This window comes from Dendrobates tinctorius, unplaced genomic scaffold, assembly GCF_039654945.1.
Source record: "Dendrobates tinctorius isolate UK_male_01 unplaced genomic scaffold, ASM3965494v1 ptg000069l, whole genome shotgun sequence".
NCBI lineage: Eukaryota > Metazoa > Chordata > Amphibia > Anura > Dendrobatidae > Dendrobates > Dendrobates tinctorius.
This window is the reverse complement of record NW_027361737.1, coordinates 22229100-22253348: the sequence shown is the minus strand read 5'-3', so window position 1 is coordinate 22253348 and position 24249 is coordinate 22229100. Positions and strand designations below refer to the sequence as shown.

General features: G+C 43.9%; 1 protein-coding gene across 2 annotated transcripts in view; it reads left to right on the top strand.

The window, feature by feature from the left end:
* The window catches only part of ATG4B (autophagy related 4B cysteine peptidase), a 47368-nt gene extending 23468 nt beyond the window's left edge, over positions 1-23900 (top strand). For both annotated transcript variants that reach the window (XM_073581187.1, XM_073581186.1), the window contains exons 6-13: positions 6527-6599; positions 6686-6765; positions 15559-15716; positions 15812-15890; positions 17045-17190; positions 19604-19660; positions 20944-21037; positions 23162-23900. In XM_073581187.1, the coding sequence (XP_073437288.1) occupies positions 6527-6599; positions 6686-6765; positions 15559-15716; positions 15812-15890; positions 17045-17190; positions 19604-19660; positions 20944-21037; positions 23162-23235 (761 nt within the window). In that variant the 3' untranslated portion in view covers positions 23236-23900. The remainder of the gene's footprint in view (positions 1-6526; positions 6600-6685; positions 6766-15558; positions 15717-15811; positions 15891-17044; positions 17191-19603; positions 19661-20943; positions 21038-23161) is intronic.
* Positions 23901-24249: the final 349 nt, after the last annotated feature.

Sequence of the window (24249 nt, the reverse complement as noted above, 5' to 3'; positions counted from 1 at the left end):
TACAAACGGATGCCTCTGATACTGGTATCGGGGCCGTACTCTCACAAGTGAGGGATGGAGTGGAACACCCAGTCCTCTATCTCAGCAGGAAGCTGAATAAACACGAGCAAAGGTATGCAGTCATAGAAAAAGAGTGCCTCGCCATTAAGTGGGCTCTAGAGGCCCTCAAATATTACCTGGTGGGCCGAAAGTTCAGGCTGATCACTGACCATGCCCCTCTCAAGTGGATGCACTTGAACAAGGAACGGAATAGCCGGGTGATCCGGTGGTACCTTGCCCTGCAGGCCTACACTTTTACGGTGGAGCACCGCCCAGGGGTACAGATGGGGAATGCAGATGCCCTGTCCTGAGTGCACTGTTTGGCGGGTGTCATTGCTTGACCGGAGTGGTCTGAGCAGAGGGGGGGGATATGTGAGAATCATGTGGGAATAGTAGATGAGGGCAGGTATATCTCGCCCAGATTCCTTTCCTATGTGGCCTAGTCTGGTCAGTATCGCACCTGCTTACTAATGAATAATGGGAGGTGGATATAAAAGGATGCCAGGTGGTTGTGTGAGTGTCTCAGCCTGGGAACACAGAGAGCCTGTCTGTGTGAGAGACACACGTGAGTGAAAGCAGTGCCCACTGCAACTGTGGTTTGGCTGGACGGGAGAAGCCCGCCAGTTGGTAGTTAGGTTGTACTTTGTTTAGTTAGTGCCGGACAGGCAAGGATTTGTTTTATGTTTTATTTCTTTATGCATTGCTTTCACCACTAATAAACCTGACCCAGTGTCAGTTATACCCGAATCCCAGCTCTGCGCCTGAGTTTCATGCTGAACGCACGTGACCTTTGACCCCAGCAAAGGCGATCCCGGAGTGTTTTATCAATAAATATATGTGTGTGTGTGTGTGTGTGTGTGTATGCGTACAGTGGGGCAAAAAAGTATTTAGTCAGTCAGCAATAGTGCAAGTTCCACCACTTAAAAAGATGAGAGGCGTCTGTAATTTACATCATAGGTAGACCTCAACTATGGGAGACAAACTGAGAAAAAAAAATCCAGAAAATCACATTGTCTGGTTTTTTTTTCATTTTATTTGCATATTATGGTGGAAAATAAGTATTTGGTCAGAAACAAGCAATCAAGATTTCTGGCTCTCACAGACCTGTAACTTCTTCTTTAAGAGTCTCCTCTTTCCTCCACTCATTACCTGTAGTAATGGCACCTGTTTAAACTTGTTATCAGTATAAAAAGACACCTGTGCACACCCTCAAACAGTCTGACTCCAAACTCCACTATGGTGAAGACCAAAGAGGTGTCAAAGGACACCAGAAACAAAATTGTAGCCCTGCACCAGGCTGGGAAGCCTGAATCTGCAATAGCCAACCAGCTTGGAGTGAAGAAATCAACTGTGGGAGCAATAATTAGAAAATGGAAGACATACAAGACCATATATATATATATATATATATATATATATATATATATATATATATATATATATATATATATATATATATATATATATATATATATATAATGTGTGTATGTATATATATATTATGTATATATTTTACTTACTAGCTGAAACTAACTACGGTTATTTATAACAAATTATAATTAAAAAAATATATATATGTGTGTGTATATATATATATATATATATATATATATATATATATATAGCTGAGTGTAGCGCCCCGCCCATTCCGCATAGCCACATTCACTATAATATCCCACATCATCCCGTCAGCCAGCGCCACCGGACTACTACCCCCAATATCCCACATCATCCCGTCTGCCAGAGCCACTGGACTACTACCCATAATATCTCACATCATCCCGTCAGCCAGAGCCACCGGACTACTACCCCTAATATCCCACATCATCCCGTCAGCCTGGAGTCAGAACCAGAGCGCTGAGTGGAACAGGCCTAACTTCCATACTGGGGATTCCTTTAATTAGAGGCCTGGGGTCAGAACCAGAGCGCTGAGTGGATTTGCCCTGACTTGCATAACAATGATCACTTTAATAGAATCCTGGGGTCATAATAAGAGCGCCGAGGGATTTGCCTTAACTTCCATACAGGAGATCCCTTTAAGAGAGCCTGGGGTCAGAATTAAAGCGCTGGATGGATTTGCCCTGACTTTCATACCGGAGATCCCTTTAAGAAGGGCCTGGGTTCAGTACCAAAGCGCAGAGTGGATTTGCCCTAATTTCCATACCAATGATCCCTTTAAGAGACCCTGGGGTCAGAACCACAGAGCTGAGTGGAACTGTCCTAACTCTCATACCGGGGATCCCTTTAAGAGAGGCCTGGGGTCAAAACCAAAGCGCTGGATGGATTTGCTCTGACTTCCATACCAATGATCCCTTTAAGAGGGAAGATGTGCCTACGGGATGGAGGATGTGTGATGTGTATATAGGCACAGGAGGGGGGATTCATTTCTGTCATGTACTCACTGCTCATTTCTGGGGGCAGACAATGGCTGGGAGCTTATGTTCCCGGGGATGCTAGATTTCTCCCACCATGTCAGTGTCTGCTGAGGTGTTGTCAAGTGGGAAAACTGTTGGCCATAGCAAACAATCACAGCTCAGCTTCTTTTGAACAGCTCTGGTGAAATGAAAGATGCTTCGTGATTGGTTGGTGATACACACACACACACACACACACACACACACACACACACACATTCATTTTTATATATAGATATATATATATATTCACCCTGCCACCCAGATATAGAATAGTTGTTAAATAAGATCAATATCCCAGGTTACAATTCATACAAGGGCCGAACGAAATGCACAAAAACATATTAAACACAAATTAAATGCTAGGTGTCGGTCCAATTAATTAAAGTGCTAGAGCTCCTACAAGATAAGGTTACAATTTATGGATATAAGCTGGTAGTGCAAGATGCGTATATAAGGTAAATAAAGACATTGTGGTAGATTGTCTTACTCAGATGTACGCAGAGAGGGGTAGACAGGGGAACACTGTCTCTTTAAGATCTTCCCTGGTTTATTATTATTGGGCAAAAACAGGAAAACAAAACTAATTGTTAACACAAAGTGCAGTCCTTGTGATAGTGGGGACCCGCCCGCTCGGGGTTGGCAAAACACACAGTTCAGGATAGCAAAAATCCTTCTCTGAAGTTAGCTTCTCCAGGCACACTGAACCCTGAATGCCTTAGGCTATGTGCACACGGTGCGTATTCTGTGCTTGCATTTTCTGTGCAGAATTCACGAAATCCGCAGGTCAAGTGACCTGCATTTTTCCTGCGGATTTCTTCCTGGTTTTTTTGCGGTTATCTTGCGGTTTTTGTGCGCTTTTCCACCTGCGGATTCCTATAGTGGAGTTAGGTGGAAAACCGCACAAAAGAAGTCACATCCTGCTTCTTTTTTTTTTCCGCACGAAAACCGCGAGGAAAAAAAGCAGCATGTGCACAGCGGGTTTTTTTTCATAGTCTTTAATGGTACTGTACATCACTTGCAGTTCTGCTGCAAAACCGCTGCGAATCCGCAGCAGAATCCGCACCGTGTGCACGGGGCCTTAGGAGGCCAACTATTTAAACTCCAGGCCACACCCTGGGGTGGAGATAAGGTGGACAACCTCCCACCCGCTCTGTTGTCCACAAAAACCCAGCCCTTAAAATGGCCGATAAACTCCTCTGAACACAGTGTGCTGGAGCAAACTGGGTTTCAATTCACTGAAGCGAATAGCCTCAGTGAAGCGTATCTCCCCTTTAGTACTTTGCCAGTGACTTTGTCACAAGATATACAATCATGGACAAAAGTGTTGGCAGCCTTGAAATTGTTCCAGAAAATTATTGTAATTACACGTTTTGTTATACACATGTTTATTTGCTTTGTGTGACCTGGAACAACACAAAAAAAATAAGAAAAAGAGGCATATTGGTCATCATTTTACACATAAACCCCCAAACAATTTTGTCCAGTCCATTTTTTAGGTTTTTTGTGAAATTATGTCCAATTTGTCTTTTTATTCTGTTTTTTGTTTTTTTTTTTGTGTTATTCTAATATAGACAAAGGAAATAAACATGTGTATAACAAAACGTGTAATTGCAATAATTTTATGGGAGAAATACTTCATTTTTTTGGAACAATTTCAAGGATGTCAACATTTTCGGCCGTGACTGTAAATGCTTGACATAGCAAATGGCTGATAACAGAAAACAATTAAAGTGCAACGTGCCAGATATCCTGAGACTAGTAAATATAGGTACCAGAAATAGTAACAAAGTGACCTGCAAATAAATATTAGTGTAACCTGTAAGGAACCTGAGCAACTGAGGACAAAGAGCAGATAATTATAAGTGCCACTGATCCTGCAAAATAGTAAAAGGAATGAATACTTTTGGGCAGCACGGTGGCTCAGTGGTTAGCACAGTTATTTTGCAGCGCTGGAGTCCTGGGTTCAAATCCCACCAAGGACAATATCTGCAAGGGTTTGTATGTTCTCCCCATGGTTGTGTGGATTTTCTCCCAGGTCTCAAGTTTCCTCCAACACTCCAAAGACATACTGATAGGGAATTGAATTGTGAGCCCCAACGGGAACAGTGATGACCATTCCTGTAAAGTGCTGTGAATAAATGGCGCTATAAAAGTGAGTAAAATAAATAACACCTACAAAGGGACATGTATACAAGTAATAATATACCCAGTAAGTGGCCTTAAACCAACGTGTGTTGCAACTGAGTGTAGCGTCGTCAGGGGTGGTCCACAATTTGCCCAATTTTTTTGTAGCACCCCTTTTTTTTTTTTTTTCATTTGACATTAAATTTGATCAGTGGTGCCCACTAGATCCTCTTCATCCCCCTTCTTTCTAGGATTATGTCACGTTTACATAGCACAAATCCCCCCCCTGCGTCATTTGCATGTATGCATATGAAATTTGAGGATTTTGCTGTGGATTTCCTATTGAATTAATGGCGTGTTTGACCCCTTTGTGTTGAATTGGGTGAAACCCGCAGTTTTTGCAAATTTTGATATGGGAATTCACAAGGCAGTCTACAGATCAATTCCTGTGCAGAATAAAATTTTCAGCATGTGGATGAGGTTTGGTAAAAGGAAATTGTCACATTATACATGTAGTTTGATAAAGGGATGTTTACAGAGCAGGAGAAGCTGGGGAGAGTTGTCGTTTTTTGTTTTTTTTCCCCCTGAAGCGTTTTTGCAGGCTTCTGATTGGACAGTGCATATTTTGGAGCGGATTCCATCAGTTGCACTTTCTTCCCCACTAAGTGTTTTTTAAAATCAGAAGTGGGGAAAAAAACTGCTCAAAAGACTGAACATATGAATAACAATGTGGTTTTACCATAGAAATAAATAGGAATAGTCTTAAGTGTCTTTTTTTTTATCTTAGTGTTTCTTCGAGGAGTCTAGCTTAAAAAAAAGACAAAAAAAACGGCGCCCACATAATCTTACACATTGAAATTTCTGCTCTTTCTAGATTTAGTGGGCAAGTGGGTGATCGTAATCAGGGATTGACACCTGATTGACAGGCTCATCTGTATAATCACTTATTAGGACTGCCCCCTGTATTCCTACACACAATGAATAAAATATCAGTCATTCTCGATTGGTTCATTGGGGGACACAGGAAACCATGTGCAGTTTAGCTGTGTCTCCCAGTGAAGGCTCTGAGAAAAAGATTTTACGGTGAGTGGCCAATATTGTATTATCAATCAGGTCAGCCCCTCCTGCTCTGTACCTTGGCCCGCTGACAATTCCAGGCGATGTTCTCCTCCATGTGCCCTGTAATGTAAACTTCTGCTTAGATTCTTTGCGCAATAAATCAGTATTTTGTTCTGTGTGGACGTTCCCTTAGGCTGTGTTCACACATTTTTTATGCTAAGTTTAAGCTGCTTACAAAAAGCAGGTTTTGCTGCATTTCTTGATTAGTTTTTCGTGCATTTTTTTTTTACTGTATTTTTGTCCTGGTACTGTTGTGCGTGTTGTTTAGTGCATAACAAAAAAAAATCTAATTCAACTTCATCAGGTTTTAGAACCTCCGTTTTTTTCACTACCCATTGCTTTCAATGGTAGAAAAACGCTGAAAAAAGTGACATGCTGTACTTTGCAAAAACACAGCTCTTTGGCAAAACAGTCAGGAAGAGAAAACGGTGTGCATGAGATTTCTGAAATCTCATAGACTTTGCTGGCACTGTGAAATGCAGCTGGAAATTAGCATTAAAAAAAACGCTGCAAAAACGAAACGTGCGAACATAGCCTTAGACTCCAGTAATGTGTATTGGCTTTTGTGATTGATCCAGAGTTATCAACTCTTCTAGAACGAAATGATAGATGCAGTTTTGGCCGCAGGTGAATGTAGGTAGAGAGCAGGGCTATTTATACAGCGGGTGGGTATGACATGTAGGCATGTGATGGGTACATCAGTATATGCCGTACAGGTATATTGTGCAATTGATTGGTAGGTAATGATGATAATGAGCTCGTCCGCCGCCCACCAGCACTCTCGCCTTTATGCTGCTGTATGGGTAATTGGCTGCTTTTTATTACAGCCCAAATGGGAGTTGGTGAAGGGAAATACATTGGCCAGTGGTATGGTCCAAACACTGTAGCCCAGGTGCTGAGGTAGGTAAAAAGCACTGTTATTATATGCATACAAGCGTCGTACAGCTTCTTTCACACTTGCAGTTTTCTCATGTCTCTCATTGCAGGAAGCTAGCCGCTTTTGATCAATGGAGCTCGATGGCTGTTCACATAGCTATGGATAATACTGTTGTGACAGATGAGATAAGTGAGTAAGACAAGACCATCCATGTAAGCCTCTGTTCATATCTGTGTATCTGCGCTATTTAATTTCCTTGCTCTGTCATAGGAACAGGACAGGGAAATTGACATAGTCCTGAATCGATCACATAAAGGATACTATTTGCACCCAACAGACCCCATATGCTTATAATAGGGGCTGTTGGGTTTTCATCACTTTGCAGTAAAAATCTACAACAGATTTTCCTGTGGGAACACTCGCTAATAGACTGATGGGGTCGGCTGCAGTTCCCATTGGGACACGTATTCTTGTCAATGCAATTGTCTGATGAGTCAAATTTAGCATGAAACTAAACATTCTCATATTTTCAATGTCCTCCAGTGTTGAAGTGCTATTATAGAGGAGTATGGTGCTTCATCTGCAGAAAAGTCTCATAATATGCACCCCGCTTATACAGAGAGAAAAGAGAGGTTCATTCAGTTGTGGAGATGTCATGGTCTTCCAGAAGTGATGAGGCAGCCGCTACGTACCCTCTACTGCAGACCTGGGCAAGGGGCGGCCCCCGCGCTGCATCCGGCCCGCCCACTGCCTGTGACCGGCCCGCGGAGGGGTCCGGGACTTCTCCGGTTCCTGCTTTCCTCATGAATCATTCATGCAGAAAGCAGAGGAGTCCCAGCAGACGCGGCGGTGAGCGGAGCGGACCCCGACCTCCTGAGAGCGGCACAGAAACATTGCCTCCAGCGCACCGCCCACACACCAGACCTGCGGCGCTGACTGGTCGAGGCTGGAGGGGAGCGTGGTCTGAGAGAGGGCTGCATAGATGCTGTAGGTGGCGTCTGCTTGCAGCAGTATAAATCACACCACGCCTCCAACTGCGGGCATGGAGGCGTGGTGTTATCTATACTGCTGCAAGCAGAGCAGTGACACTGTGGTGCAATGTAAGGCTAGCATCAATTACTTTTAGACTGGGTCTGGACTGGGTGTTTATGTCAGGCCAGGGTCTGGGACGCTGGGTAGAGTGGTCAGTGCCTAATAAAGCCCCTGTGAGCAGTACAGGAGTGGTACACAGATACCACTTGCTTCCTCCCCTGTCCCCTGCAGCAGCCACATTCTTCTGAAACTTGGGCAGAGACTCCCATTGGAAGAATTAGGCAAGGTTAGCTGTTATAGCCCTTAAATATGTCGGCTAAAAAAAGAAAGATTGATGCAGAATGCAGAGTTTTTAACAAGGAATGGACTTCTAAATAATTATTTGCTGAAGCCAAAGGTAAAGCTGTGTGCTTAGTTTGTGGAGAGCACATAGCTGTGTTTAAAGGTTACAATTTTCATTGTATTGTAAATCTTTGCATTGTTTAACATACTGTTTGTTTATGAAAAGATAGCATATGTATACTATATATAATATACATATATAGTATTGGGTACAACTGAGTTAATTATATTAGTCCGGCCCTTTGACACCATCCTAATTTCTAATGCGGCCCCATGGCAAAATTAATTGCCCACCCCTGCTCTACTGCAATGGTCCCCAACCTTTCTGACCTAGAGAGCCACATTCCGCTCTGAGAGAGGGTCGCGAGCCACATCTCAGCTCGCTCCTCCCTCACAGTAGTGGCAATCTGAGCCCCCATTACGGGTATAATGATAACCAAAGCTTTTCCACAGAAATCCCCCCGAAGCAGTGTAACAAGATCCAGTGGTCCCCACAATTCCTCCATTCAGTTTGCTCCCATCCAGTACTCCCAACACACTGTCACATCCAGCTTCAGGCACCACCTCTCACAGGTAATATCATCATGTCTCCAGCGTACCATACTTAAATTAAATCGAAACCGCTAAGACCAGTATATGTGCACCCAGATCTGCTCTTCTGTGCAGGGCTACTCACAAAATTCACCATTTTGAGATGTGCTCCTCATACCTGTTTGGTAGACCTGGAGCTAATACATCAAGTTGGCAGACAGCCGCGAGCCACAATTCATGGGACCGCAAGCCACATGTGGCTCCCAAGCTACAGGTTGGGGAACCCTGCGTATACTGTATGTCATCTAGAACATAAAGCAGCAGAAATAAATGTGTTATAAAAGCTCGACCTTTATCAGCATAGATGTTCAATAGGATTTTTTTTTTTTTCATTAAAGAAGTAGTTCCAGGAAAAAGGTTCTCTCCTTAATCCATTAGCAATATGTAACGTTCATGTGTTTAAATACCTACCGATCACCGTCTCCTTCTCCCGTCCTGACTCTCGGACCGTTTTTTTTTATACAAGAAAGATCACTGATACCTGAATGAGGTCTTGGGCTATGTGCACACGATGCGTTTTTGCAGCGTTTTTCCACGCGGAAATGGTCCAAAAACGCTGTGGAATCCTTATGCAAGGTAATTCAGTGACAATCCTGAAGTGTTGTGTGCCCATGATCAGTAAATCTCCCTGCGTATTTGCAGTGCGTTTTTTTTCTGCAGCATTGCCATTCTTTTTACGCTTCTGCAGCATTTCGCCACCCTGACTTCAGATGAGTCAGTCAAAGCCACAGCAAAAACGCAGGTATAAAAATGTTTGCGAATTTGCAGATTTGCTGAGTCTTTGTTTTGCCTTTTACCGTCTTTCTATGGTGTTTCCCAGGCTGTGATATATGTGACAGCGTGGGAAACACCAGCACGGTGGTTCTTATTGGCGGTAACGCTGCCTCCGGTAAGATCGTCGGTCAGAACGTTGTGGGATCATGCTGGCAGATATCAGCGTGATCCCGCAGCTGTGACTGCGACCCATGGTAACGCTACCGCCAGTACTGTCAGTCACAGCGCTGCGACATCACGTTGTCCAAGGTCAGCGTGACTCTGCAGCTGTGACTGCATCCCGGGGTAACTCTACCGCAGACATAGTGCTGCGGGATCATGCAGGCAGATGTCAGCGTGACCCGCAGCGGTGTGACCTGCAGTAAAAAGCTGGCGCGGGCCGATGATATTGCTGCTCCCATCAGGCTATGTCTGCTGTCACTGATAACAGTGATGGCAGGAGCCGCTGATGGGAGAGTAGTATCATCTGCCAGCGCCTGTGCTCACAGTTGGAGAAAAAAAAAAGTAAAATTACATACATATTCACATAAAAATAAAATCCCATTATACTCGCCTAATGCCAAATCCTGATGCCCTTAAAATAATAAACCAACATATACTCACCTGTCCACCATAGGTCACGTAATCCAGATTGTCCCACGGCGATGTCATGTGTAGAACAGTCACGTCGGGAGATGTGACCGCTCTACCCGGCCACCAGCGATACACTGATAGGAGGTGATCACTCCCACAGTGTATCACTGAGCTGCTCTGAGAGTTCACTGGAGTTCATCAGCTCCAGTGCTCTCACGGCATCGTTGTGTGAGAACTTTCTCACACAGCAGTGGTGCCGTAAGGGAGATCACTGGAGCTGATCAGCTGATGAACTCTGGTGACCTTTCTCACGGTAGCTCAGTTATACACTGCTTGAGCGATTACCTCCTGTCAATGTATCGCCAGCTGTGCTCTCAGAGTGATCACGATCGTCATGTGACATTATGGATTAATCTTCTCGGCGGACTGGTGAGGAATATTTGTGGTTTATTTATTTTTTTTGCAGGAGACATTGGCATTGGTGGATTAGGCGTTCGGTAAGTATGGTTTAAGATTCATTAAAGGAGTCTGTGTCATTATTTCAAATAAAGGACTTTATTTTGTGTGTTTGTGTTTTTATACATTTTCACTGTGGGGTTACTAATGGATAGGCGTCTTAGACGCCTCTCCATTACTAACCTATTGGCTTGATGTCACCTGACAATACAAAGGTGACATCAATCCCACAAATATGAACCCCACTTGCCACCGCTACAGGGCAAGTGGGAAGTGCCTGGCAAAGCGCCAGATTTGCCGCATCTTATAAATGCGCCTTTTCTGGGGCGGCTGAGAGCTGATGTTTTTAGTCTGGGAGGGGCCAATATCCATGACCCCTTCCCAGGCTATTAATATTAGCCCACAGCTGTTTGCATAGCCTTTACTGGTTGTTAATTAAAGGGGACCCCACTTCATTTTGGTTTTGGGGTAACCCATTTCAATAGCCGGTAAAGGCTAAATATATAGCTGTGAGCTGATTTTAATAGCCTGTGAAGCTCCATGGGTATTAACCTCTTCCCAGGCTATAAACATCTGTCCCCGGCCATCAGCTTTCCCTCTGCTGGTTATCAAAATTACGCAGGTGCCAAAGCAATTTTTTTTTCTTTAAAATTAACAGTTGCTGTCTCCTTACAGCCTATGTATGTTCATTCTGTTAAAGGGAATCTGTCACCTACTTTTGGCAGGTGATGAAAACGAGGTTGGTCCGGTCCGATGGGCGGTGTTCCCGATGTGTGCCGCCTCCCCATCCTTGGCCGCCGTCCGCAGTTTTTTGAGGAATAGGAGTAGGTCTCCGCCATTTGTTGCGCGTGCACTAAGCATTCTTGGCTAGCGCACGCGCAGTATGCTTTGCCCAACTGCGGGCAAAGCCGAAAAGCCTGACTGGGCATGCGCCGGTTAACTAAGCCCCAGAAGTATTTTGCTGTGTTCCGGGGCTTTAGGGCAATGAACCGGGGAACCTTGTTGTTTAGTCTTGAGGCCAAGATATCCACATCCGGAGTCTCCCAGCGACAGAAAATCTGCTGAAAGACTCTCCTGAGGCAAGGCCTTGGCGACTGAGAAAATCCGCCGCCCAATTGTCTATCCCCTGGATGTGGATTGCCGAGATGGGCGAATGGTTAGTCTCAGCCCAATGGAGGATGTGACTCACTTCGTGCATGGCCATCCTGCTCCGAGTACCCCCCTGACTGTTGACATACACCACAGCCGTGGCGTTATCGGATTGGATCCTGACAGGGTGACCTGCGAGGAGATGGTGGAAACTGAGTAGGGGTAACTTGATCGTTCGTATCTCCAAGATGTTGATGGGGAGACGTGACTGTCGAGTTGATCAACTACCCTGTGCCGTGTGGAGATGAAAAACCGCACCCCAGCCCAGAAGACTTACGTTGGTGGTCACCACTGACCATCGTACTGGGAGAAGGGACGTCACTTGATTCAGGGAGGATTTCAGTGTCCACCACTTGAGGGTTTGCCTGACCCGTAGGGACAGAAGGAACCCACGGGCCGGGGAGAACAGGTTCTTGTCCCAAGTCAACAGCAACGCATGTTGTAAAGGGCGGAGATGGTGCGAATGGGACCGCTTCTATCGCTGCTACCATCTTTCCGACTCCGAGAACTCTCATGCTGAAACGTATGGAGTGAGAACTGGTCGGGAAAGAATACGCGCTCCCTGTTGTAAGGCTTGTGCCTTTTCTGGAGGAAGAATGACCAACCCGCAGGAAGTGTCCAAGATCATCCCCCAAAAAGGAAATGTGTTGAGCCGGTGATGGGGAAGACTTTTCGAAGTTTATCTTCCAACCCAGGCGAGAAAGTGTATTTACTGTGATATCTACGGATTCCTCGCAGGCTGGAAGGGACGGACCCTTGATCAGTAGGTCGTCCAAATATGGCAGTACCACCACTTCCCGAGCTTGAAGAATGGCCATGACCTTAGTAAACACTCTGGGGGCGGTGGCGAGTCCGAAGGCCAAGGCAACGAACTGGAAGTGTTCCTTGCGAATTGCAAAGCGAAGGAACTGCTGGTGGGATGGACCAATTGGGATGTGAGGGTAAGCATCCTTGATATCGATGGATTCTAGGAACTCGCCTCCTTCCATGGAGGAGACAGCTGACCGGAGAGATTCCCTTCTGAATTGCCATACCTTCACAAACTGATTTAACAGCTTGAGGTCCAGTATGGGACGCATCGTTCCGTCCTTCTTTGGAACCACAAAAAGGATTGAATCAAAAACCCCTGAACCTTTCGTCTTGAGGGACCGGAATGATGACTCCGTCCCTTTTGCAGCGCCTGAACGGCCGAAGGAAGGCTGTTGTCTTTGTCTTGGGAGGTGCGGACCGGAAAAAACGTGTCGGAGGGGGGGAAGCTCCCTGACCCACTCGTCGTGGACGACCGCAAGCGAGGTGTGACTGAATGAAAGTAGACGACCACCTACTTTGCTGGTGTCCTCCGGATGCTGCAACAAGTCATTGTGTAGAGGATCTATGAGATCTGGTTCCCCTAGATCCAGATGCCCCCCCCCCCCGGTAGCGTCATAAATGAGTTGGTCCAGCTTCTCTCCAAGTTAGATAAAGCAGAGAAGTCAACGTTCTTTTGGAGGTTCAATCTGCCCGCCAGTCGCGGAGCCATAGGGCCTTTCTAATGGAGACTGAGTTTGCGGCTGCTTGTGCAGCGCAATTGGCAGCATCTAAGGAAGCGTCCACTACAAAATCTCCTGCGTGAACCATCTGCCTGGCGATGCTGACTGCCTCTGGAGGAAGTTTGCTATCCTGGATGGCAGTAACTAACACCTCTGCCCAAGCGGCCATAGCCTTAGCCACTCAAGCTGCGAAAGATGGGGAAAAAAATTGCCGCTCCTGAAGCTTCAAAGACTGGGCGAGCAAGGTAGTCAATCTGACGATCAGAGTGGATTTTGACTGAAGAACCTTCCGAAACGGATAGAAGCGTTTTGGAAGCAAGACGCGATATAGGAGCATCACCAGAAGGGGATTGTAAGCAATCCTTCATTAGGTCTGGAGCAAAAGGGTATTTAGCCTCAATAGGCTTTTGACTTAGAACCGTTTGTGGTGGGTCCCTATGTCTCTGGACAATGCTCTTAAACTCTGGATGGCTGGCAAAAACCCTGTGCACTCGTTTAGTCTTTTTTAAAAGAAACAACGTGTTCCGGAATGAGAGTATTCTCCTCATCCAACTTCAGAATCCTGTTGACTGACTGTATAAGAGAATTAAGTGATTCTTGGTCATTTGGGTGATTCTGGGGTAGTGACATGTCAGACTCGTATTCAGAGTCATGTTCGCTGCGAACATTAGGAGAGGGAGAGCCAGAGCTCGCAGATGCCAAAGCGCAGGTGTGACTGGGGGACGCGTCATGGGTCTGCTTTCTAGAGACCTGACCATCTCTGGAACGAGTACGCCCCCTGCTGGTGGACGGTTCTTGGCCGTCGCCAGAGCCTCAGTTGGCGAAGGCGCATTCTAACTTAAAGAGGAGTCCCGGAGGGAGTCTATAGCCTTGGTCAGAGACTCCACAAACCGTGACAGGTACGCAGCCCACTCAGGGGGACTAAATACAGGGGGCTCGGTGGCAGCAGCGGCCGATGTCGATTGAGCACAAGCCGGGTCACAATCCGTGCATAACGGATTAGTTTGGGCACTGGGCAAGAGTGGCACAAGAGGTAAAGAATGCAGTGTGCTTTTTAGTAGTCCTTTTGCTTTCTTAGCATGAGACATAGTGCCCCTGAAAGGGTTACAGGCAGAGCCTGTACTGCAGATGAGGTGAGAGTGGAGAGAAAAGGGTTAAGCTTGCTTGCTAGGGCAGAAGTAACTCACCCATGGTCCTGATGCTGTGTCCCCAGGAGGAATAGTGGTCGCCCTGCAGCGTCGCCATGTTCTGTCAGTCAGTGCGCGCCCCCGCAGCCATCCCAGAGCAGGCTGCGGTAAAAAAACATGGCCCCCGAGACTTTCGTTCAGAGCGAGAAGCGCCAAGGACGTGGGCGGCGGCGCTATGTAAATTGCGGCCTAGACCGGCCGAAAAGCCAGGGACTAAATTTCTGGGCCTTCCGGCGCCAAGCGCCGGATGAAAGGAAAGGGGGATGAAAGGGGGCCGCGACGGGGCGCTGATGTACTGCTGCTGACACTAGGTCAGCGCCTCTCCCAGGGACCAGGACCCGACCCCATACCGCCAATCCGGTGCTCACACAAACCGCGCTGTCCTGGACTTTCCAGCTGCAGATTTCATCCTCCCGGGCAATGTAGCAGAGCCGGAGGAGTTCTTAAAGGAGTATACCTCAATCAGTCCTCACTATGAGCAGGGGGATGGAGAGGCCTTGGGGCTAATTTAGTCAGAAGCGCTCCTCAGTGTGGTTCTCCGTGCACTCCGTGTGCTCCATGCACTTTTTGTCCGTGCGGGGAGATTGGGACCGTAAATAAACCAATCGCCCTGAGTAGTCAGATATGCCCCAGTCGTCGCAGGAGAGGGCACGGGGAGATATACTCCGCGTTCTCGCCTGTTGTTGGTTCAGGGGAGAGCGGACCCTTGAAAGGAACCGTCGCCCCCTTCACTCCGTTAAGTAAAAGAATAAAAATTTACCGAAAACTCAAAAATTGAAAATAAAAACGGTGGGGTCTGAAGCCAGACCAAAGTGCCTCCTACAGACACTAAGCAAGAACTGGAGAATTCCCAGCCAGCAAGAGGGTGTATACTGCGGGGGAGGAGTTAAGTTTTTTTTCTGTGTTCACTTAGTGTCCTCCTAGTGGCAAGCAGTATAACACCCATGGTCTGTGTCACCCAATGAGGCGTAGGAGAAAACGCGCGTTCTTGCCGCAGCGGTTTTCCTGCCAAGATATGCAGAAACCTTGCAGAAATTTCTGCAAGCAAATACTCAACGTGTGCACATAGCCTTACATTGAGAAAGCAACTTCTGGGTCATACAGAAGACGGCTTTGCTAGTCGGGTAGTCTGAATGGCAGTCACATGTTTCAGAAGAGGATTGGAATGTCACTGTGAATCAGAAAAGATGGTGATCGGTATTTGACTACATGCCGACTATATCACATACATTTTACTGACAAATTAAGCAATAGTTCATTTTGGTGAACTTTTTTTTAATTGCTCTTAAAAGTATGAAGTATTGGAGCATAGTGAAACCCCTGCTAAGTCAGCCGTTTCTTTTGTGCAGGGCGATTGTGTCGACTGGGAAGCTGTGACTTTGGGCCGCTGTGTAATGGCCACGATGGAGCTTCTAATTCACACAGGATGTGGAGACCTCTAGTATTACTCATACCTCTGCGACTAGGATTAAGCGAAATCAACGGAGCGTATATCGAAACCCTGAAGGTTTTTTTTTATATATATTTTTAGTTACATTTCTGACTTTGTACATCCTTGTTGATACTATATTCTTAGCTGTGGTATTTCATTGTCTTTTTCAGCACTGCTTTATGCTGCCACAGTCATTAGGAGTTATTGGTGGTCGGCCAAATAGTGCCCATTACTTCATAGGATATGTTGGTATGTATAACTGTAGATGACCCCAATATCCAGAATAGTGCTATACTTGCATTATTTCCTTTATGTACTTATTATGATAATGGCAAAAGTGAGTAAAATGCTGCTGCACACTAGAGTATTTGTACAGTGCCTTGCGAAAGTATTCGGCCCCCTGGAACTTTTCAACCTTTTCCCACATATCATGCTTCAAAAATAAAGATACCAAATGTACATTTTTGGTGAAGAATCAACAACAAGTGGAACACAATTGTGAAGTTGAATGAAATTTATTGGTTATTTTAATTTTTTGTGGAAAGTCAAAAACTGAAAGAGTGGTGACTGAAACTGTGCCCCTGTGACTTAACACTGAACAATGCTGGGGGAATAAAGATAATTTCCTCCCGGCAGTGGGGCCCTCAATGTCAGCACCGCACGGTGTCAGAGAGCTATTATCATGCAGATTAACCCCATAACTGCAGGTTAATAGCGTTATTTTACATGAATGACAGACAAAATACCCGAACCACATGTCTGGGAATGGAGGTATTGGTTTGACTTTTTGGATTCCTACTTTCAATAGGTGGCACTAGAGTTCCTGTCTTCTTCCCTTCTGAAGAGGCTGCTTGCATGTTCAAAGTGATTACCCACAACTAGAACAACCCTTACATAAATACTATATTCCACAATATACAATAAAAACACCATATACTTTCCTCCCGCACTGGCGCTGTTCCAGCGATGTCAGCGCCGGGTCTCTCGGGACTCCTGTAATTTTGTTTTGCCGCATGAGCCCTAAGCCATTCAGCAGCTGTTATTGAGCTGCTCTGCTGTCGCATCCTTCAGACGAACCTCGGACTTCCGAACAAACTGAGAGTGAAGCAACCCGATAGTGACTGTTGATTTCAGTAGGGCTCATGTGTTATAACATCATATCAGGAGACCCCGTGCTGACATCGCTGGGACAGCGCCGGCACCGGAGGCAAGTATATGGTGTTTTTATATTGGAAAAAATAGTATTTAAGAAGGGGTTCTCTGAATAGTTGGCGACCCTTTAATACAGCAATGATTGTTTATGTGGATTGATTTGGATATTTTTATTTGTTAGGTGTTTAGGCAGTTTTGCTCGGCATTGTGTTCTTATCATAATTCATTTTACATTGTAATGTATCCAACAGGAGATGAACTCATTTATCTAGATCCTCACACAACGCAGCTAGCTGTGGAGCTCACTGATGGTAGTTGTATAGCAGATGACAGCTTCCACTGCCAGCATCCTCCATGCCGGATGCATGTATCAGAGATTGACCCTTCCATTGCTGTGGTACGTGTTATTTAAGAAAATTGTAGTTGCAAACATTTAATGTGCTTACTCATAGCAACCTGGTCACGCTAAAAAATCTAACAAAGATGCACACTAGAGCCATGACAAGAAAGTACAATGTCGCCCACCCGACTCACATATCAATGCTTGCACAATCAACAGGCAACCCTGGCACGCCAGCCTGACTAAAGAGCTTAAGCGGGCTTCCAGGGTTGCTGAGCGGAGATGGAAAAGATCCCATCCTAATGAGCACTTTATCACATTCAAACAGTCCCTCACTATTTTCAAGTCCACACTCACTGCAGAAAAACAAACATACTTGTCATATCTCATATCCTTCCTGGCTCAAAACCCTAAACAGCAATTCAACACTTTCAATTCTCTCCTCCATCCCCAAGTGCCTCCGCCCTCTTTTCTCATCTCAGCTGCAGACTTTGCTTCAGTCTTCAAGCAGAAGATCGATAACATCAGAGAAAACTTTGGCCTACTGCCCCTCCTCCTAACTAGTCAGCCCTCTTCCTAACCACTCAGCCCTCCTCCAAAACCACCTTCTCCACCATTACAGAAGATCAACTTTACTCTCCAAATCACATCTCACCACCTGTGAACTTGACCCAATCGCATCCCACCTCATCCCAAACCTCACCACAGTATTCATCCCAACTCTAACCCAACTCTTCAACCGGTCACTAACACCTGGTGTCTTACTTTCATGTTTCAAACATTCCTCAATCACACCCATCCTCAAAAAGCCCTCCTTTGACCCATCCTCTCTGTCTAGCTATCGCCCCATATCACTTCTCCCCTATGCTTCAAAACTAATGGAACAGCACGTCCATTTTGAACTATCATCCAACCTCTCCTCCCGCTTACAATCTGACTTCTGCCCCCCAGTCCACTAAAACTGGCCTGACTAAAGTCACTAATGACCTACTAACTGCCAAATCCAAGCGACACTACTTTCTCCTCCTGGACCTGTCATCTGCCTTCAACACAGTGGACCATTCCCTCTCATTACAGGTTCTCTCATCTCTTGGAAGCACAGACTTTTCCCTATCTTGGCTCTCCTCATATCTAACAGACCACCACCATCTTACACAACCACCCCAACAGAGCTATCCATGAAACTCCGTATCTGCCCACTTTCCTCAGTCCTGCATGCTCGTTGCCTTGGGGTAATGCTAGACTCGGATCTCTCTTTCAAACCACACATCCAAGTCCTTTCCACTTCCTGCCAATGCCAACTGTAAAATATCTCCCGGATCTGCATATTCCTCTCCTCTACCAGGAATCTGCAAAAACACAAGTGCATGTCCTCATCATATCCTGCCTTGACTTCTGCAACCTCCTGATTTGTGGCCTTGCCTCTAACACTCTCACACCCCTCCAATCTATCCTAAACTCCGCTGTCTGACTAATGCACCTATCCCCCCTGCTATTCTCAGGCCTCTCCTCTCTGTCAATCCCTTCACTGGCTACCTATTGCCAAGAGACTCCAGTTCAAAATCCTAACTTTGACAAAGCCATCCACAACCTGTGTCCTCCATACATCTGTGACCTTGTCTCCCGGTACTTACCTGCGGGCAACCTCCGATCCTCACAAGTTCTCCTTCTCTACTCCCCTCTTATCTCCTCTTCCCACATTCGCATACAAGAATTCTCCGGTGCACCTCTCCTTTTCTGGAACTCTACTCCAACATATCAGACTCTCACCTACCGTGAAAACCTTCAAAAGAACCACCGATCCACCAAACCACTGCACGACCAGCTCTACCCTCACCTATTGTTTTCTCACCCATCCCTTGTAGATTGTGAGCCCTTGCGGGCAGGGTCCTCTCTCCTCCTGTTCTAGTGGGTGACTTGTTTTAAGATTACTTTATTTATTTTTTTATTATGTATACCCCTCCTCACATGTAAAGTGACATGGAAAAAATGGTGCTATAATATATACCGTACTCATATTCGAAAAAGGTATATACATTTGTTATATAGAGTACAGAAAACCTAACATGCTAATAAAGGAAAGCACAGCTTATTCCATAAAGGGAACCTTACAGCTGATGAATGCTGTTCAAGCTATGGGCGGCATGAATCAGACATTGGCTCTGTCATTCCAGACTGATCGATTTTTACTTTTGATATTGATGAAAAACATCAAATAAATTGTGGGCATTTTTCTATAAAAACAAGACCAGTGTGAATGGAGCCTTATTTTCGTATTTTGTAGTTAGAAAGTGAGCTGCCCAAAAGTGGTGTCAAGACCAGGGTGGATGTCGCCGACTTCTGGACATGCTTTCTAAATTACAGTAGGAAGAAAAAAATCCACATTGTCCACTGTGGGTGGTTATTATCTTTCATTGCAAATAGTGCTGGTAATATCCTGAAAACATTCTCATTCTTCTCTTTACTATAGGGATTCTTTTGCAGTTCTGAAGAAGATTTTGATGACTGGTGCCAGCGCATTAGAAAGGTCAGTGAAGTTCTAGATTCGCGGAACTAGCTGAAGGCTGCTTTTTTTTTTTTTTTTTGCTCCGTCAGCTGATGCTTGTTTTTATATGCCATGTTGGGGTACTTTTTGGAAAGTGCAGTGACAAGAATATGGCAATTCTGACATTTTGATATTTTCTCCAGGTCAGTACGGTTATGAAGATACCAAACTTAAGAAATAAAAATTCAGAAGTGAAAAAAAAATATATTTTTTTTTATGGATTGTGTGACCTTTTTTGAGACCTGTAAGCAAGCTCTTTGTGTGACCGGGGGAACGGATTAACTGATACCAGCTATGGGTCGATACAATTTTATTGCATACTTTTAGCGAGGAGCAGTGACTATTATGACATTTACTTTATTGGGTTGATTCATTTTTTTTTTTTTTTATTTTATTTTTTTTTTTTTATAGATCAGACTTTTATGTACATGATGATGCCAAATGTTTTTTCTTACTCTTTATTTTCAATGGAAAAAGTGTAGAGAAGTGGAGAAATATATATAATATTTATTATAATATATATATATATATATATATATATATATATATTGTGTATGTGTGTGTATATATATATATATATATATATATTGTGTATGTATGTGTATATATATATATATATATATATATATATATATATATATATATAGTCTTTTGCAGGCCTCGCTGGCATGGTAACCCATCGAAACACTGATCGTAACACTGAGACCAATGCAGAGACGGTGCATGTGAATGTGCAGTGACTTAACTTAAATGCCCCTGTCATAGATTGACATCGGCATTTAAATAGTTAAATTTCAGCAACCGGAGCAAGCTCTGTTATATGCCGATGTTGGCTATTGTAAGACAGCCGGCCTCTGCCTGATATGAAGCAAGATCAGCTCCTGAATCGGCCTCGTACTTTCCTTAGCTACCTTTGATGAAAATGTGAAAATGTATATTGTAGGTTAACAGGTTAAAAGGTATATCCAGTACTTCTATATTGATGACCTATTATAATCATAGGTCATTTAATATTAGATTAATGGGGTCTGAGGGTCCAACACCCGACCCCCATGATCCACTGTTTTCAGTCCCAGCAGAGTCTGGATTATAAGGTGCACTAAGTAGAACTCCGCAGCTCCCGATCACTGTTTGGGGGCTGCTGCCGGATAATGCAGACATACTACTATTGAAAAGAATAGGAGCTGATCTGGAGGCTTCTTCTGAGCAGTGTACGGATCTCGCTTGGTCAAATGAATGCAATGACATATTGGGTTTCTTTACAGATATCACTTACTGGGGGATCTCTTCCCATGTTTGAAGTGGTTGACCAGCTGCCGCTCCATCTATCAAACCCTGATGTGCTCAACCTCACTCCAGGTAAGTGCAGCCACATTGCCTGTATTAGGGGTTAATCTATGGCCATGTTCCCACGTAAACACTGCTTTTTTTTCCACTGCATTTGTTTTATGCAGAAAATCTGCATTTACCAGTTCAGGCAAAGTAGGCGTGATTTCATGAAAACACATTTAGAAAGGCTGTTGAACTGTACGTTTTTGGTTCTCACCCCCACCCCCACTAGGTTTTTATGGGAAGCATGAAAAAAGCGCATGTAAAAAGCTCAATTGTATTTGTGTTTACTGCAGACTCCCAGCATGAAAAAAAGAGTCAAATCTGCAATAATGCATCAAAAAGGGAAAATGTGTTTAAAAAAAAAAAGCAATAGTCAAAACAGACTAGCCAGTAGACACCTGCAGAAAAGGTGCAGCAAAAAAAATGCATTGTCGTGCCTTAGAACCTGGTCATAAAGTAATTTACGTTCATATTGTGGCCACTTGTATTTCAGTCTTGGCAGAGGGAATGGTGGAGGGGTTTCTTACTTTGTAATTACTAATAATTAGCCTTTTTGGTAATACTTTCAACTCTGATAAATTGCACCACCTGCAGTGTATATCAAAAGTATACACAACCCTGTTAAAATGGCAGTTTTTGTCATGTAAAAACAAATTGTACCAAGACCAGTCATTTCAGAACTTTTTCCAGGTTTAATATCATCTATAAGGTGTTCACATAAATTGAAAAGTAAAGGAATAAAATAATGTTGTTGCATAAATATGCAAATCCTTGCAATAATTGTTGATGTAATTCTATTACTTTATGAAAATATAGTTTTTTAAGTAGGGGTCTATCAGCGTGGCACATCTAGAACTGTCAATCTTTGCCCACTCTTACTTGTAGTAGCGCTCCAAAACTATCAGACTGTGAGGGCATTTCCTGTGTACAGCGCCCTCTTCAGGTCATCCACATTTTATCTTGAATTCAGGTCTGGGCTCTAGCTGGGCCTTTCCAGAGCTTTGATCTCCTTCTGACCAAAGCCGTGCTTTTGTTGATTTGGAGGTATGCCTAGGTTAATTGTCATGCTGAAAGGTGAAATTCATCTTTAGCTTTTAGCAGAGACCTAAAGGTTTTATTGCAAAGATGACTGATATTTGGACCTGTTCAGATTTCCCTAAACCTTGACTAAAACCCCAGTTCCATGTACCAAAAGACAGCCCTAAAACATAATGTTGCCTCCACTATGCTTCATTGTGTATGGTGTTCTTTTAAGTGATGTGCAATTGTGGCTTTGGCCCAAACATATCTTTTGGAAGTATGTCCAAAAAAATTCCACATTGGTTTCATCAGACCATATGACATTTTTCCACATGATTTTGGCATACATGCTGTAGGTTTTGGCAAAACATAGCTGAGATTGAATATTTTTCAATAAAAAAAAAAAAGGCTTCCATCTTCCCTACCCAACAGGCCAGACATACGAAGAATACTGGAGATTGTCACATGCAGCACACAACCAGTATTTGACAGAAATTCCTGCAGCTCCTTTAATGTTGTTGTAGGTCTTTGGCACTCTCCTAGACCAATTTTCTTCTTGTCTTTTCTTGAATTTTTGAGAGACGTCCACTGCTACATAATGCCCTTTTAGTGCTAAATTTAAGACATCTTCATTGTTCCACCATGTATCTAATTCCTTGGAAAATGTTATACCTTTCTGATTGATAACTTTTAACAGTAAGATCCTTTTGCTGTGTTGTAAACTGTTTACGGACCTATAATTTTGCTGTAAGACGCAACTAGGAAACCGTACCGAAAATCCTACTAGAACATCTAAACTCTATAAGGGGTTAATCAGAATCATTGTAAGTGATGACAGGTGTGTACTAACCACTAATTAATATTAAATTTTGATTGGCTAATTAGTTTTGTTTTTTTTTATTTACAACCTCATCGTAAAATGATTTTAGTTTGTTTCCCAATGGATTTGTACAAAATATGGGTGATTCTAAAGGAGGAAAAAGTTCTGAAATTATTTTCTTGGCATGTTGTTTTTTCATAACAAAGACATGACATTTTTACAGGGTCGTGTGAACTTTTTATATCCACTGTATGAAAATATAATAAAACTTTTAGACTTAAAAAAAAAATAACCAATCATGCTTGTGTTAGATTCCTCAGATGCCGACCGCCTTGACAGATTCTTTGACTCAGAAGATGAAGAATTTGAAATTTTATCTTTTTGAAGAAACTAAAAGACAACATGACTTATAAAAAGGGGAAAAGGTTAATATTCCACAGTGAGGGGACTGCTGCTGCTTTCTTCTTCATAAGATACTACAAACATTGCTGGATATAAGAACTGTCCTATATACAAAGCCCTGTATCGTAAGATGGTGCCTCACGCTAGGACGCCCAGACGCGTCCAGGATTGAGGGCATTGTTTGGAGTCAGTTTTGTTACATTCCATGTGCAAAGATAAGAGAAGGAAGTCCGGCCGTCTGTGAAGATGTGGAATACTCTGTCACTAAGATCAGGATTCTTGGCTGGGCAGACATTTCTCATTTGGTACCATCAAAGAGAATATACATCTAAGTTTACTGGGATGAAGAATTCCATAAAAAGCCTTTAATTGCCTTCAGTGACAAATGTTTTTTTTTGTTGTTTTTTTTTTTTTTCTTTTTGTGATTGTTTGAAATGTCTCCATTGTCTTCAGCTTACGCCTTGCATGGTCTTCTGACCAGATCACAATATGCTCAGCGGCTGAAAGTACTCGATGATTCGGATTTAAACCGTCATGAGGAACAGCGCTTGTTACTAACTTTCAGTATAGCAGTCGCCTAGATAAATGGATGTAGCCATCCTGTGACTTCAATATTTATTCAATGTTATTAAAAGTTTCTCGAGCTGACTTTATTTTTTAAAAGATCCAATTAAAGGGATAGTAATGTTTTAAAAAGCAAAAATGTCACCTCTGCAATATTGTTTTGTCTTATACTAGTCAAAAGTTAGGAAGGGAAGTGTTCTGTGTATCCCAGTAGACCGCCAGCTATATCCCATTCTAGTGCAGATGAAACAGGTAGTGTGGGAAAATGTAGGGGCTCTGGCTGGTGTCCTCTATGCTGTCTGCAATGGACATCAGGTAAGATGAGCCCAACCACCTCATCAAGACCTCAGATAGACATGTAGGGATCAGAGGATAGAAGATTTAATAACATATCCCATTCAGGAATGTTTCCTTATTAGAATTTATTCAGTAG